Below are 17,182 nucleotides of genomic sequence, written 5' to 3' on the forward strand. Positions count from 1 at the left end.
CAAATATCTGGAGAATTTTCCAGATACTTCTGTTACTGATTCCTAATTTAATTCCAAAATAGTCAGAGAGCATAGTTTGTATGATTTCAATTTTTTTTAATTATTAAGGTTTATTTTATGGCCCAGAATATGGTCTTGACGAATATCTAACACTGTAAGTCAATACTTCTGTTACAAAAATATACCACTAACTGTGGAATAGCCTTTAAAAGCATCTACCTTTTGTTCCATCCATCAATAAAACAATGTCAATACACAGTATTTGATGTTTAAAGACATATTTTGATACTAAGTGGAACTTACTTGTAATAGAGATCTTGAAAGAACACAAGGTGATTGTTCACTAAATTCACAGAAAAAATCCTAATAGATACACAGAAAAAAAGTGTCATTAATAGATTAAATAAAAGCTGAAAATGTTTGTATACAGAGAGTAATTTTTACCAGACCTTCTGGGAATGATACACTACCAAAGTTAAAATAAGAAAGATAGCTAAAGATCATTTCTGTAAGAATTGTCTAATTGTATGAATGGAAAAATGGATAATTTTGGAGCCTAAAATTTATTTTTAACAAACTTACCAGTAACAGTATTATGTGGATACCGATATTAAATTTGTACATCATGAAAATAACAGTATCAATAATAATTTACTAACTAATGAGAGATTTACTTCCTACTTCACAGAAATAAATACCAAGTAACCAGGCTAACTGAATTCACATTCTCTTTTTTCATAATTAATTTTTACACCTTGCACACACTCCTCAAAGTGAATATTCTCCACCAGAGAGAGATTCTACTATTCCACATTACACAGAAAATTAAAACAATTTACCCCACAGAAAATCCCTCAACCTCAGCCTCTAAACCTCTAGTTGTATCCATATCTGTACACAGATCCTTTCCTTGCCTACTTTAACAACAGATGTATTAAAGACTCCATTCCTTCTGGCTTTCTCACAAACATTACACACTTTCAATTATCCATACTTTGCTCTCCTAGATATTAAAATTCGTCCTCTCTACCAGATCGTTCCCATTTTCATTTAAACAGTCAGGTTTCTCTCAACTTTAAAAAGAAGATCATCACATGATGTCACATTTTCCTCTCAACTGCTGCCTTCTCAGCCAAACTTTCTGAAGAAGTTGGCTGCACCCACTGTCTCTACTCACTCAACTCAACTCTCATCCACCTTCAACACATGTAACCTGGCTCTTTGCTCTAGCCACCACTTGTTCCCCATTACTAAATCCAATGGACATTGATTTTGGACCTTATTCATCTCTTTCACTTGACCTCTCAGCAGTGTGACTTCCTTCTTGAAAAACCTTTTAAATGACTTTCATATGTTTCTTCCTCTGGCTACTTCTCAGTTTGTTCTGTAGGTTCAAAGTTTAGTTCCAGAAAACCTTCTTTTCTTAACCTATATATTTTTTCCTCGTAAATTTTGAAACACAAACACTCATGCTTCGATTACTATCTACACTGTAATAATTCTAAAATTTTAACTCTAAGCACAGACCTCTAAACTCTATCCATATAGCCAATACTATCCAATATCTCTACTTAAATATATTAAAGGTACCTCAAACTTTACTTCACTAAAACCCTCTAAGGTCCTTTGAGAATATCCCCCTTTGAGTGTACAGCACCGAACGTGCATGTAGACTTACAAGACAGAAGCCTAGAGACCTTCCTCAGAGCTCTCTCATGCCCCATATTTAATACATCACCAATATTCTATCAATTTTAGCTCACACATAGCTCTAACACTGACAACCTCACCATCTCCCTGCCATCCTTTTAGTCCAAGTTACCATCTTCTCCTCCCTTGGACTGCAGTACTGGTTTCCTAATTTATCACACTGTGTTTACTCTAGTCCCTTCCAATCATTTCTCTACAATGCAGCCACATCTTTGCACATTCTTGGTCCTATTATGTCACTGTCCCCCCCCCACACTGATCTTTCTTGATAAAACTAATGGTTTTCCTTTGCTCTGTGAAAAGATAGAAATCCTTAATGTTGCTTAAATGGCCTTGTCTGGTCTGCCTACCTCTCTTGCCTCACCAAATCCCCCATCCCCATCACTCAATGCTCCATTCTGCTACTTTTCTTTCAGTTTCTCAAATGTATCATGTTCTTTCCCATCACATGGAGGAGGATTCAGCTTCCTGCACCTGGAACTGTCCCCCTACTGTCCCAAATGATGTTCACCTAACTGTTAGATCTTAGCTTTACCTTCACTTCTTTAAGAAAGACTTCTCTGATCATTTAGGTCAGTTCCTTCATCATATGCTATATGTTCTAGTTCCTTTGCTTCATACTCCCTACACTGGTTTGTAATTCTATAATCATTTTTATGATTATTTGATCAATTTCTATCTCATACTACACTGTAAGCCTTATGACAGGATGGATGATATGCTTTTGCTCATCACTGTATTCCAGCCATAGCACAGCACCTAGCACAAAACAAGCATGTTGGCTGAATGATGAATGTACATATACTGTACTTGCTATCACAGTTCATCTGTACTCAATTTCTTATTGCTAGTATACATCCCTAACAGGATACCGTCTATAAAGTCCACTATTTACCTCATTTAAACTAGGTATATCTTCTTAATTAATCCACAGCTGTCAAAAGTATCATCTTATGGGTTCCTAAACTATGAGTTTCCCTTTACTAGTGTCACTATCTTCCCCCTTACCACTGGTTTTTGCTCTATATGCAAAATACCAAAAACTTTGAAAATGCAGAAAAATGCAAAAAACAAAACTATCATATAGCATTCCACTATCTATAAATAGTCATAATTAATATTTTGGTATTTGTTATTCTAATCTTTTCAGAAAGAATTTGGTTGAATTTGACTTTGTCTCTGAATATCTTTTCTGTGTGCAACAACATATATAAAAAATATATTTTAAAACTTTCAACAGGGACTTCCCTGGTGGCACAGTGGTTAAGAATCCGCCTGCCAATGCAGGGGACATGGGTTCAAGCCTTGGTCCGAGAAGATCCCACATGCCGCAGAGCAACTAAGCCCATGCGCCACAACTACTGAGTCTGAGCTCTCGAGTCCATGAGCCACAACTACTGAGCCCACGTGCCACAACTACTGAAGCCTGCACACCTAGAGCCTGTGCTCCACACAACAAGAGAAGCCACAGCAATGAGAAGCCTATGCACTGTAACAAAGAGTAGCCCCTGCTCGCCACAACTAGAGAAAGCCCGCATGCAGCAATGAAGACACATAAATAAATAAATGTATATTAAAAAAAAGAACATTAAACATAACTTGACATTCACAAACATTTCCCAATGTCAATACTTCCCATGTCAATAGTTTTCTATAACATATTTTTTAATGGCTCTGTGACATATATTGTAAACATACCACAGAATGGATATTGTCACCATTCAGTATTTAAACTGTTACTAGTTTTTGAACATTACAAAGGATGATGCAACAAACATCTTTTTTCTTATTCTAAATGTCTAGAAGGAGAGTTTCTGGTCCAAGTATACACATTTTTAAGACTTTTGAGAGAGACAGCCACTGGAGTATAAGAGAATGAGTACTTCCCTTTACCAACATTAAATATTATTATACTTTTCAATCTAGCTGTTATAAATTGCATTTCTTTAATTACTAGTAAGGTTAAGCATCTTTCATGTTTATTTCTTTTTATATATGTATGCTCGTGTCCTTTCCCAATTTTTCATTGGGATGTTTATTTTTATCTTACTGATATGTAGAAGCGCTCTCTAGAACCTGGCACTTTATCCTAATAATAACAGGTTTCCTATGCAGATCCACCAGACTATTTGGTCCCTTATCTTCCATAACTTTAATCTTTTTCTCTACTTGTGGCCCCTGCTGCACTCCCCCCACTACCACTCTGTCTCAAGTCTTTCAGAGATCCAAATTATTCCATTACTATGCCTTCTTCATGTCCAGTGACAGCAGTCCAGGCCTGGCTCCGCCAGCTCCCCTCTATTATGATGTGTCATTATGCATTCACCCCGCCCCTGACAAGGCAATCCATAATCTTTTGCCAGAATATCAAGTTCCAACCATTGCATTATACTTTCTTATTCCAATTCACATTGATCTCCTTTTCTAAAATCCTACAATTAATCTAGTGAACACAAATATATATTCATGTATCAATTAATGATTAGAAAAGCAGATGGAGAAGAACAATAAAATCTCTATTCTAATTCTCTTATAACACTAACTAACCATCTAATTTGGTTATAAAGCCCTGTAAACCTTAGTTTGTTTAGCTGTACAATAAACTGCAAAATGAACTGGCCTGTGTGTATAATCTTTTTTACTTTTAAGACTCTATGATTCTTATGACAGAATAAGGAAAAACTACTAAAAAGAAAGGAAACACAAAAGGAGGGAATAAAGGCATAATCAGTGAAAGTTTCACTAAGGAACAAAGACTTAAGCTGAGCTTTAATGATAAAGAATTAGTGGAAGGCTTCCCTGGTGGCACAGTGGTTAAGAATCCGCCTGCCAATGCAGGGGACACGGGTTCGAGCCCTGGTCCACGAAGATCCCACATGCCGCGGAGCAACTAAGCCCATGTGCCACAACTACTGAGCCTGCACTCTACAGCCCGCAAGCCACAACTACTGAAGCCCACGTGCCACAACTATTCAAGCCCGTGCGCCTAGACCCCGTGCTCCACAACAAGAGAAGCCACAGCAATGAGAAACCCGCACACTGCAATGAAGAGTATCCCCTGCTCACCACAACTAGAGAAAGCCCACGTGCAGCAAAAGACCCAACACAGCCAAAAATAAATATAAAAAAGAAAAAAAATTTTTTAAAAAAGGAAAAGTTACTATAAGAAAGAGTGTAACAGAAGCACAAATCTTTATTGACCATTTATCAATTATACCCCAGAGGCTGCTGATAAATTCTAGGAATATAAACTAGATAATCTGTCATCTCAAGTAACACAGGTACAGAAGCAACCTGAAACCAAAAGGGAAGACTTCACAGAGGAAATGACATGGGGCTAGAAATTATGTACCTCAACACTGAGGGGGAGCAACAGTCAAATGCATATATATGTATAGTCATGCAAAATTAATTAGTGTACTTATGTCTAAATAACACTATTTTTTTGCCCGTTTTTTACCTTCCTAATTGAAGTATATGTCATTATAGCCTTACCAATTAATAAAACTCCATCTCTGAATGTTTTAACATTCCCCAAATAAATCTTGTGTTTCTATATTTTAACCCATAAAAAAGATTAATCCAAAATATGCTAGCTTAAAAATGTACATACTCTTTTACCCAATAACTTCACTGTTTAGCAATTTAGCTTAAGGGGTAAGGAAGCACATGATATAAAGATTTACCTACAAAGATGTTCATCTTAGTATTGTTTACAAGTGTAAAACACTGAAAATGACCTAAATGTAATTCAACGTGAATGGACTAAAAAAATCTGTGGTATATACTCACAATGCAATACCACGTAGCCATTAAAATAATGCAGAAATATGTATATTTGTTGACATGAAAAGATGTTTGTGGTATAGAGACTAGTGATGAAAAAGCAAGTTACCAAATACCATGATCCAATTTTTATATGAAAAAAATTTATACATATGCACATATATATGTATGTGTATATGTATACATGCATGCATAAACACAAACATTTATTTATATAAAAGGTTCTGAACACAGAATTGACGATTCAAACCCCCATTCTTAAAACTTGGGTGAATTATCTAACTTCTCCACACTTTACGTTCTTAATCTCTAGAATGGATAGTATAAAATCCTTATGAGGATTAAATACAAAAAGTACACACACACACACACACACACACACACACACACACACACACGACTTAACTCTCCAGATATCACAGATAAGAGGTGAGCAGCATTATTTACCCTTGGGATGGTCAGTCTCCAAAAAGTAATAAACTATTCTGTTGTTAAATCAAAGTTACATTCCAGAATAGAGATTTGTACTTACCAGGATACAATGTAAATTTGTTAAATTGACCACCTCACAGACAGTTTTTATTCTATCTATTAATCTTGCAAAATAGTTGACCATTTCTTCCCTCTTTATTATTTTTGCATATCGAGGGAAGGTGGGTGGAAGTAGTCTCTGGTTAACAAGAGGCTCAAAACCCATCATAATGGGATGATCTAAAAAGAAACAAAGGTAACATTTTCAACATTTCTCTGAATTTTAAACCTCAAATACTACTAAATATAAAAAGAAAAAGGCCAGTTTCAAAAGCATCTCTGAATTCTAATCACAATATTCTCTAAATGGATTTTATAATTTACAATTAATGTATCTACACACACACATTTTTAAAATGAGATAAGCAGATTTAATAACCTAAAATCGTACTTCCTCCCAACATTGTGGTGGTAGTGGTGACAGAGAGAGGTTTCTACCTCAAAATTAACTCCAAGCCAAGAATGGGATAAAACAGAGTTAACATATTCTCTCAGAATAAATAAAAGGGCAATGCTGTATTAACCATGAGACTGTGAAGAAATGTTTCAAACGGGAACACAAACATAGGCTTGTCTTCCCTTCATTTTCTGAACTGCAGAATCAACTCACACTCAACTACATAGTAATGTAAAGTGGCAGAGGAAAACAGTCCTCATCCCAATCCCATGAGTTTGGAATGCATTTTGCACTGAGATGTAACTCCAGAAATTCACAATGAAAATAACATATCACAAGAGACCTGAGGGTGAGTTCCTCTCTTCCATTCTTTGTCCTCTGGTGATCTCACTTTTCACAACAGTACAAAGCTCCAAACTAAGTCTTTCTCAACTTGAAATTTCCTGCCACTTTTATAGAAAAAAATTCTGTACTCCAATGGAGTATGCATTGTCAGACTGACTCTATGGGAGCTATTTTACAAATCTAGAAATTGTAGGTAACTGATAAACATGAAATTCTGTTCTGTGTGGTAGAGATTCAACCGACTTCTTCTATACTCTATAGAAAAATGTTTTGCCTCCATTTATAATTTATTTCAATATTCCACTACTCCATATAAATGTGTGTTTTAAAACTTTTCATGTCTGGTTGTGTCACTGAATGAGTTTAACACATGTTCACTTTTATATCTGTATAACAGTCATGGTTTTACCTTTGTCTGAAAATCATCTTTTAATACTTCCTATTCCCTAAGTACTATAAGATATAAGCAAGCACAGTGACTTACAAGTATCATGTCCTTTTATGCCTCTTTGCTTATACAAACTATTGTCTCTACCTGTAAAACCTACCCCCTTGTTCTTAGCCTGAACTTGATATAGCTTGAATTCTCTCTCATCATTGTTCCTCCCAATGATGTATATACAATGTTCTTTGTATATATACTACTATACTGTCTGTGTGGGATTACATCATTTGTCTCTCTCTCTGAGTTCTTTTGAAAGCAAGAACAGGGTTGGATCCCAAACACCAAATTCCTGGCTCATAACATGCACTGGATACTTGTTTGCTGAATGACAAGATATGCATGCTCAAAATAAAATGAAAGACTACCACCACTATAATAATTTGAATTTCTGATTTATAATACTTCATTTAGAACTAAGGTAAAAGTAGTAGTAATGATGCTGTAAGAAGCTTCTTTACCATATTAACATGAATACATTTCAGACTTTAATGATAAACGCACAGAATCCAGATACTTAAATAGTCCATTACACTGATTTTTCTCTGAAAGTATTCTAATATGCACGGAAAATTATTACCCAGGAATATGCATTTACTCTTAATACATCTATTTTTAGGCTTTAAACCACAAGTAGAAGATAAATACATAATAATACACTCATGAAAATTTATATTACCATGGAAAGAAGTAAATATTAATGGGAAATGGATAACAAACACAATATATTCTGACTTCAATTTTATACAAACAAAGAAGTGCAATATAAAACAATATTAACTTTTGAAACTCAGCTGTTCTGCACAGCTGATGTTTAGCAACATCCTTGACCTCGATCCACTACATACCAGTAGCAACCTCCTAACTGTAAAATGGATCCAGACATTGCCAGATGTCCCTGGGAAGCCCCAGTTGAGAAACACTGGTCTAGATGAACGCAAGATGCAAGTATAATTCAGTGAGGATAAGCTCAGGATGTCAGAGGAGCAACTTATCCATGTAAAAATTAGATGAAAGACTTCATAGAAGTGAAGTCTAAGAAAAGACCTAAATGGGGACTCCCCTGATGGCAGAATGGTTAAGAATCCACCTGCCAATGCAGGGGACACAGGTTCAATCCCTGGTCCTGGAAGATCCCACATGCCTCGGAGCAGCTAAACCCGTGTGCCACAACTACTGAGGCTGTGCGCCACAACTACTGAAGCCCATGCACCCTACAGCCCGTGTGCCACAACTACTGAGCCCATGTGCCACAACTACTGAAGACCATGCGCTCTAGGGCCCATGTGCCGCAACAGGAGAAGCCACTGTAATGAGAAGGCCACACACTGTAATGAAGAGTAGCCCCTGCTCGCCGCAACTAGAGAAAGCCAGCACACAGCAACAAAGACCCAATGCAGCCAAAAATAATAAATAAAATTTTTTTTAAAAAAGACCTAAACGATAACTTAGTTAAAGAATAAAATATTAGTCAGGACAAAGTATTCCAAGCATATCAAAGGCCTGGAAGACAGATAATATGGCTGTTTTTCTTTTTCCCTTAGGGAGCTGCAATTTTCCAAGTCATAATTTCTCTGAACTCAAAAGTAAAAATAGATGCATATAAATAGAGTGGGGACAAAATCCCTAGGCACAAAAGTTAGAAGTCATCTACATGTTTCCCTCTATTTTCTACACACATTTAAATTTCCCCCTACATTTTTCTGGACATAGTCCTTGTAAATGGTTAAGTGCTAAAGTGGTTCCTAGTAGCTATTTTTAAGTCTCATCCTAGTAGCTATTTTTAAGTCTCAGCTGTTCTTGAATCTCATGCCTAAGGACTCTGTAACCATCCTATACAAGACATAGTAACTTGCCTAACTAGAAAAGAGCATAAGAACTGAGATATAATAAGAGATCAAAGCCGTTATTCAGGATATAGAAGAGTTAAGGAGGAGTGGGGATAAAAGCCAGGCAGGAGTTTGCATCTGATTTCATGGCAACACAAACTACAAAAAGTTAAAGACAGCTTTACCACACAAGCCCTCCCAGAATAAACGGGTCTAACATATTCCCACTAAATTTCATACATCTCTATCACACAATTTATCTCAAGACTGTCTTATATTAAAATAACCTGAATAGCCCTTACTAAATGAACCTAGAAAAGATGCTAATTCACATCACTTTCTACCCATTGTGTGCTACGCTCAGTAAAGATTTCCTGAATTAAACTGGATACAGATCAGACAACTTCTAAACTCTCTTCTGACTTTACAAGTCTATAGGTGTACAAAAATTATCTTGGTTTTCCAGTTAAAAATACATAAAATTCTTCAATGCCAAATAAAATGATTTTCCCTTCACACTAGCATTCTTTTAAGTATACAATAATAACATATAATTACTATATTCAAAATATTATGGCACATTGGTTTAGAGTGTTTTAGTTACTAAAGTCCTTGCTAGATAACTGACCTTCATTATCAATAGCAGAAAAGTATTACAAACAGCACAAGGTCCTTGGATAAAAGATTTATAGTAACAATGTGCTTTGATTTAACTTAACAAAGTAAGTTATTCTAAAATTAATTAGATGCCAAAATTAAAGATTTGGAAGTGTGTAAGTCAAAAGAGATAGAGACATTATATCGTTTTTGGATAATACATCTCTCCCAAGTTAGGCAATTTATAGTTAGACTTATTGAAATAAGTTTTAGATGCCCTGAAGTTGGAAGGAATTCTAGAAAACAATGCAGAAGCTGCTGAGGTTTTGTTATATTATACTACACTTCTTGGCTACTTGATTTCCCTTTATAAAATGTTATAAAGTTATGCTACGTGAAAGAAGCCAGACACAAAAGGACAAATATTGTATGATCCTGCTTATATGAGGTACCTAGAGTAGTCAAACTCATAGAGACAGAAAGTAGAATGGTGGTTGTCTGGGACTGGAGGAGGGGGAAATGGGGAGTTATTATTTAGTGAGTACAGAGTTTCAGTTTGGTAAGATGAAAATTTCTGGATATGGACAGTGGTGACAGTTTCACAACAATGTAAATGTACTTGATGCCACTGAATTCTACATTTAAAAATGGTTAAAATGGCAAATTTCATGTTATAAATATTTCAACACACACACACACGTTATAAAAAGGTATTTAACCACAACTGTTAACCTCAAAAAGCATAGTCTCAATGAATATTGTATCCTAATCACTGGTCAGAGTAAGTTATATAAGCAATATAATATGCATATAAATGATATTACAGACACATCTACAAATTTTGTAGTTTCTTTGGTGTGTATTTTTGAATAGGTATCCATGCAACAGATTTAAAAAGTTGCAAATGCAACAAAAGGAGGTACAAAGAAAAGCAAATCTCCTGCTCACTTGTGACTAGTTAATCTCTTGAGAACTAAACACTACTACAAGCTTCTTTCACGTGTAGTTATTTATATATATATATTTTTTTCAACTTTATTGAGGTATACTATACATATTATACAATACAAATATTAAGCTTATAGTTCATGGTTTTGAAAAATATATACAACCATGTAACTACCACCCCAATCAACGTATACAACATTTTCATCTCCCCAGAAGGTTCCCTTTCATCTCCCCAAAAGGGAGCCAGTCACTCCCATGCCCAGCAACCATGGCACTGTTTCCTCCATGAATAAATCAGTTGTTCCTACTTTGATACAAAAAGAGTCACACAATTTGTACTCTTTTATATCTAACTCCTTTCAGCATAATGTTTCAATGATTTATCCATTATGTTGTGTGCGTCAACATTCAATCTTTTCTACTGCTGAAAACCATTTCATTGTATGGATATACCACTGTTTGCCCATTCAAACAACGTTACTTTTGTAAACAAAACATCAACATTTTATACACGCTAATCTGCTTTTCTGCATTATTTTTTAAGGTGGATTTTTCTTTTGAAACAATTTCAAACTTATAGTAAAGTTGCAAGTGTAGTCAATACCGAATCACTCTCAAATACAATGGGAGTGTTATTCCTATAAAGACATACCCTTATATATTCACGATTAAACAATCAGAATTAGCGAACTAACAATGACCAATTACTACCATCTAATGCTCAGACCTTATTCAAGTTTTGCACACTGTACCAATAATATGCTTCAAATCGACATCAGAATCACAAGTTGTATTTATTTTCATTGTCTCTTAGTCTCCTTCAATCTGGAGCAGTTCTTCTGCTTGGCTTCTATGGATAACTTTGACAACTCTGAAGAATAACACGCCAATAGTTTTGTATACTGCCCTTCAATGTGGTTTTCCTGTTTCCTTGTGATTAGATTCAAATTGTTAACCTTTGGATTATAAAAGAAGTGACATTATATTGTTCTCATTGCAACCCATCAGCAAAGTGGAGATTTTAACTAACTACTAGTGGTGTTAACTTTGATCACTTGATTAAGTTGGTGTCTGCCAGGCTTCTTCACTATTGTTACCTTTTCCCTTTCTAGTTAATAAATATTTGGGGTGCAGGGGAAGGACACCTAAGTATGCTCATTATCATCAAACTATCTACTCATTAATTCATTTATTTATATCAGTATGGAACCATGGCTTCTTCTTTTATTCAATTGGTTATGATCTATCAGAATTATTTATTTTGATGCTCAAGTTGTCCCCAACTTGGACTGTGTGAATGCCCGTTCAAGCTGTTTTCTGTGTTTAATTGACCTGGCCCATCATTCTCTGAACATTTACTCACTTCCAGCTAATAAGACATTCCAGGCTTATCTTGTTCTTTCCCTGCCCTAGCCCTGGAATCACCCATTCCTCCAAGATGTACTAGTTCCTTTTATTTTTTATATTTTTTTCCAGTTTTATTGAGGTATAATTGACCATAAAATTGTAAGATATTTAAAGTGTACAATGTGATGATTTGATATATGTATAATTCTGAAAGGATTCCCTCCACTGAGTTAATTTAACACATCCATCACCTCACATATTTGTTTTTTTTCCTTTGATGAGAACATTTAAGTTTTACTCTTTGAGCAAATTTCAATTATACAGTTCAGTGTTATCAACTATAGTCACCATTTCATACATCATATCATCAGACCTTATTCATCTTCTAACTGAAGGTTTGTACCCTTTTACCAACCTCTCCATATTTCCCTCAGCCTCTGGCAACCATGTTTCTACTGCTTCTATGAGTTAAACTTTATCTCTTTTAAATTCCACATATAAGTGATACCATGCAGTATTTGTTTTCCTCTGTCTGGCTTATTTCACTTAGCACAATGCCCTCCAGGTTCATCCATGTTGTCACAAACAAGAGGATTTCCCTCTGTTTTAAGGTTGATTAATATTCTATTATATATATATTGTATTTTTGTTATCCATTCATCCATCAATAGACACTTAGGTTGTTTCCGTACCTTAGATATAGTGAATAAAGCTAGAAAAAGCGTTAATTGAAAAAGCATGCTAATGGAAACCAAAAGAAGCATAGAAGTAGCTAAACTTATACCAGACTAAATAGACTTTAAGCCAAACAATATAACAAAAGACAAAGAAAGTTATTACATAATAAAGCAGTCAATTCATCAAGAGGATATAACAAACGTAAATATTTATGCATCCAACACAGGAGCACAAAAATAAAGCCAATATTCAGAGCTCTAAAAAGGGAAATAATAATTCAATAATACCAGGAGACTTCAATATCCCATTTTCAACAATGGATAGATCACCCAGACAGAAAATCAGTAAAAAAAAAAAAAAAAAAAAAAAAAACATTGGAATTAAACTACACATTATACCAGATGGAGCTAACAGACATATATGGAATGTTTCATCCAAGAGCAACAGAATACACATTCTTCTCAAAGGCACACTGAGGGACTTCCCTGGTGGCGCAGTGATTAAGAATCCACCTGCCAATGCAGGGGGCACGGGTTCAAGCTCTGGTCCAGGAAGATCCCACACGCCATGGAGCAACTAAGCCCATGTGCCACAACTACTGAGCCTGCACTCTAGAGCCCATGAGCCACAACTACTGGAGCCTGCATGCTAGAGCCCCTGCTCCGCAACAAGAGAAGCCACTGCAATGAGAAGCCCGTGCACCACAATGAAGAGTAGCCCCCGCTCACCGCAACTAGAGAAAGCCCATGCGCAGCAACGAAGACCCAACGCAGCCAAAGAATAATTTTTTTAAAAAGGCCCATTGAACATTCTCCATGATAGAACATATGATATGACACAAAACAACTCTTAACAAATTTAAGACTGAAAGCACACCAACTATCCCTTCTGACCACAATAGTATGAAACTAGAACACAAGAAGAGGAAAGCTGGAACATCTACAAATATGTGGAAACTAAACAACACACTCCTGAACAACCAATGGGTCAAAGAAGAAAACAAAGGAGAAATTTTTCTTAAATCTTGAAAGAAATGAAAATTTTAAAAAAAACAACATACAAAAAGCTATAGGATACTACAAATGCAGTTCTGAGAGGCAAGTTTATAGTGATAAATGCATATATTAAGAAATTAGATCTCAAATAACAACCTAACTTTACACCTCAATGAACTAGAAAAAGAACAAATTAAGCTCAAGTTAGCAGAAGGAAGGAAATAAAAGATCAGAGTAGAAATAAACAAGAAAGAAAAAGAATAGAAGAGCAACAAAACTAAGAGCTAATTTTTTGAAAAGATAAATTGACAAAACTTTATCTACACTTTATGTCTTTTGATTGGAGAATTTAGCCCATTTACAATTAACATAAATATTGATAGGTATGGATTTACCATTTCCTGTCTGTTAATTGTTTTCTGGTTGTTTTGCAATTCCTTTGTTCCATTTTTCCTTCTCTTGCTCTCTTCCTTTATTATTTGATGATTTTCTGTACTGGTATGCTTCCTTTCCCTTTTACCTTTTGCATATCTACTATAGCTTCTGCTTTGTGGTTGCCATGAGCCTTGCATAAAACATATTTATAACAGTCTATCTGAAGTTGATAATAACTTCAAATGCATACAAAAGCTCCCTCTCCCCACATTTTATGGTTTTGACTTCACCATTTGCATCTTTTTATGCTGTGTATCCAATAACAAATGACTGCAGTTATAGTTTTTTAAATACTTTTTGTCTTTCAACATTCATACCAGAGATATAAATGGTCTACCTGCCACCATTACAATATTAGAATTATTTTGAATTTAACTATAAATTTACCTTTACCAGTGAGTTTTATACTTGCATGTTTTCCTGTTACTAACTAGTGTCCTTTTGTTTCAAATGAAGAACTTCCTTTAACACTTCTTGTGAGGTCAGTCTAGTGGTGATGAACTCCTTTAGCTTGTCCGGAAATTTTTTCTCTCTTCCTTAATTCTTAAGGACAACTGCTGAATATTCTTGGTTAGCAGCTTTTTTGTTTTGTTTTCCCTCAGTACTTTGAGTATATGATCTCTCTCCCTTCCGGTCTGCAAGGTTTTTGCAGAAATAGCTACTGATAGTCTTATGGGGGGTCCCCTTGCACACAACCAGTTGCTTTTCTTTTGCTGCTCTTAAGATTCTAACTTTTGACAATTGTCAAAAGCTTTTGTCTCTAACTTCTGACTAATTATAATGTGTTTGAGTGTGGGTCTCTTAGGATTCAACTCCTTTCGAACTCTCTGAGCATCCTGGATCTGGATATCTGTTTCTTTCCCCAGGTTAGGGAAGTTTTCAGCCATTATTTCTTTGAATATGCTTTCTGCCCTGTTCCTCTCTCTTCTCCTTCTGGAACCCCTATCATGCATATATTGGTCTTCTTGATGTTGTCCCACAAATCCCATAATCTATCTCTTTTTTTCCTACTCTGTTTGAATGAATTCCACTGCCCTGTCAAGTTTGCTGACTCTTTCTTCCACTTGATCTAGTCTGCTGTTGAGCCTCTCGATTTTTCAGTTCATTTTTTGAATTCTTTGGCTCTGTGATTTCTCTTGTGTACTTTTTAATATTTACTATCTCCTTGTTGAAACTTTATTTTGTTCATGCATTGCTTCCTAACCTTGGTGAGCATCTTTATAACTTTTGTCTTAAACTCTCAATCAGGTAAACCACTTATCTCCATGTCATTAAGATCTGTTTCTGGATATTTACCTTATTCCTTTGTTTGGAATATATTCCACTGTTTCTTCATTTTTCTTGACTCTCTGTTGGTTTCCGTGCATTAGATAAAACAGTCATATCTTCCAGTCTTGACAGAGTGGTCTCATGTAGGAGACGAATACTGTCATATAAGAGATGGACCTCGTCAATCAGCCCAGACCAAGGCCTTAGTTTTCTCTCAAAGTTTTGTGACCATCCAAGCCTCCTCCTTTGCTCTTAGTGGCTCCCAGTAGTTGAGGGTGTGCCAAGACCCATCAGTGTCCAAAAGGGAAGGATCACAATCAGAACCTAGATGTACACTGCTTAGAAGCTGGACCCTCAGGGAGCAGCTGGATGAGTATGTAGTTAAACTTCTTCCAGGGAGAAAGTGGGAGAAGGTTGTTTTTGCCTAATCCTTCTTTGCTGGACCTTGGTACATGGCCATGGGGAAGGGTTCTCCTGTACTCATTAACAACTATTTGTTTGATAAAGCACTGTAAGACTCTTGAATACAAACCCCATTGGCCATTAGAGCCAGATGACCTGGGGGCTCATCCCTCAGATGGCAGCTGCAAAAGCTTGGGCACCAGATGTGTGTACAAGCTTTTTTTTGGGAGACGCTGTCAACTGGGTTTTATTACTGGAGCAGGCTAATGGGGAGAAGGTGGGAGAGATGCCTGCTGGCTTCCCCTGTCTCTGGGGAAGATTTCAGGTAGCCCTTAGATGCCTGCTAAATTAGAAGCCCAGCATGCAGGCAGCGGCTTTTAAAGTACAGAGTTAAACCTATTTCAGGGAAACACTGGAAGACGGGTTATTTCCTTTGCTCTCTGTGCTGAACCTTGGGATGTAGAGTCAGTTAAAAAATGCTTCTTTGCTATAGTCTTCTGGAACTCATGAGTGGAAGCCTCTTTGGCTATCACCGCCAGGTCTGGGTCCCATGCTTTAGGCAGAAGCCACAAAAGCTGGGGTGCAAATATATGTACAAACTTTTCCAGGCAGATTCCAGTGACTTGGAGTGGGCTGGAGGCAGAAGCCAGGCAGCCAGCCCCTAGTGTCTGCTATATTAGATGCTTGGCCCTCAGACAGCAGCTTTTAATGTATACAGATAAACCTCTTTCAAGGAAAGACTAGGAGATGGGTAATTTTGCCTGCTTCCTCTGAGCTGATCCCTGTGGGGACAGTCATAGCAAGTGACTGCATTCCCAATAGGAACTGCTCCTCTGGTTGGCATAGTCTTATAGGTCTCATGGACACAAGCCCCACTGGCTTTCAGAGCTAGGTGTTTTGGGAGCCTATCCCTCAGGAAGGAGTCAAAGTTGGGGTGCTAGATGTAGGCTCCAAATGCTTCACTCCTCAGATAGAACCTGAGTATTGGGGGTCCTCTCCCAATTGTGTGGTGCTATGTCAGTGGTGGGGTTTTGTTCTCCCTCATCTGGGTCCTACTGTTACAGTGTTTGTTAGTTTTTTTCTTTTCTTTTTTTTTTTTTTAAGGTTATAAAGGTTTCCTATTTTCTAAGAAGTTGAGAGGATTCTGTTTCTCATATTCCTTATAGTTTTCAATTGGTTGTAGACAAGAGAAGCAAGCAGCAGAAACATCTTTAACTCCAAAAACCAGAAGTCCTCTAGATTACACATATCCCTCACATGTGTGAGGAGGTATGTTTATTTTTTGTAAAAATAAAATGTTTTAAAAGAGTAAAACCATCTCAAGTTCCTGGCACTAGTACCTCATGACATAGGCCTCTCTAATGGGTGGTGATTTTAAAATGAAGTCAGTTCCCACCTCTCCTGTGCACTGCCAAACCAGCATATGAAGTTGACTGGGTTGAGGCAGCATAATTTCTGCTTTAGCACCAAG

General features: G+C 36.4%; 1 protein-coding gene across 4 annotated transcripts in view; it reads right to left on the reverse strand.

The window, feature by feature from the left end:
- Positions 1-17,182, reverse strand: part of NAA35 (N-alpha-acetyltransferase 35, NatC auxiliary subunit) — an 87,583-nt gene that overhangs the window by 27,245 nt on the left and 43,156 nt on the right. For all 4 annotated transcript variants that reach the window (XM_027094264.1, XM_027094265.1, XM_027094266.1 and 1 more), the window contains 2 exons: positions 6,029-6,207; positions 304-363 (listed from right to left, as the gene is read on the reverse strand). In XM_027094264.1, the coding sequence (XP_026950065.1) occupies positions 304-363; positions 6,029-6,207 (239 nt within the window). The remainder of the gene's footprint in view (positions 1-303; positions 364-6,028; positions 6,208-17,182) is intronic.

This window comes from Aethalodelphis obliquidens, unplaced genomic scaffold, assembly GCF_003676395.1.
Source record: "Aethalodelphis obliquidens isolate GAN/ISIS:26980383/991018 unplaced genomic scaffold, ASM367639v1 scaffold88, whole genome shotgun sequence".
NCBI classification, from domain to species: domain Eukaryota; kingdom Metazoa; phylum Chordata; class Mammalia; order Artiodactyla; family Delphinidae; genus Aethalodelphis; species Aethalodelphis obliquidens.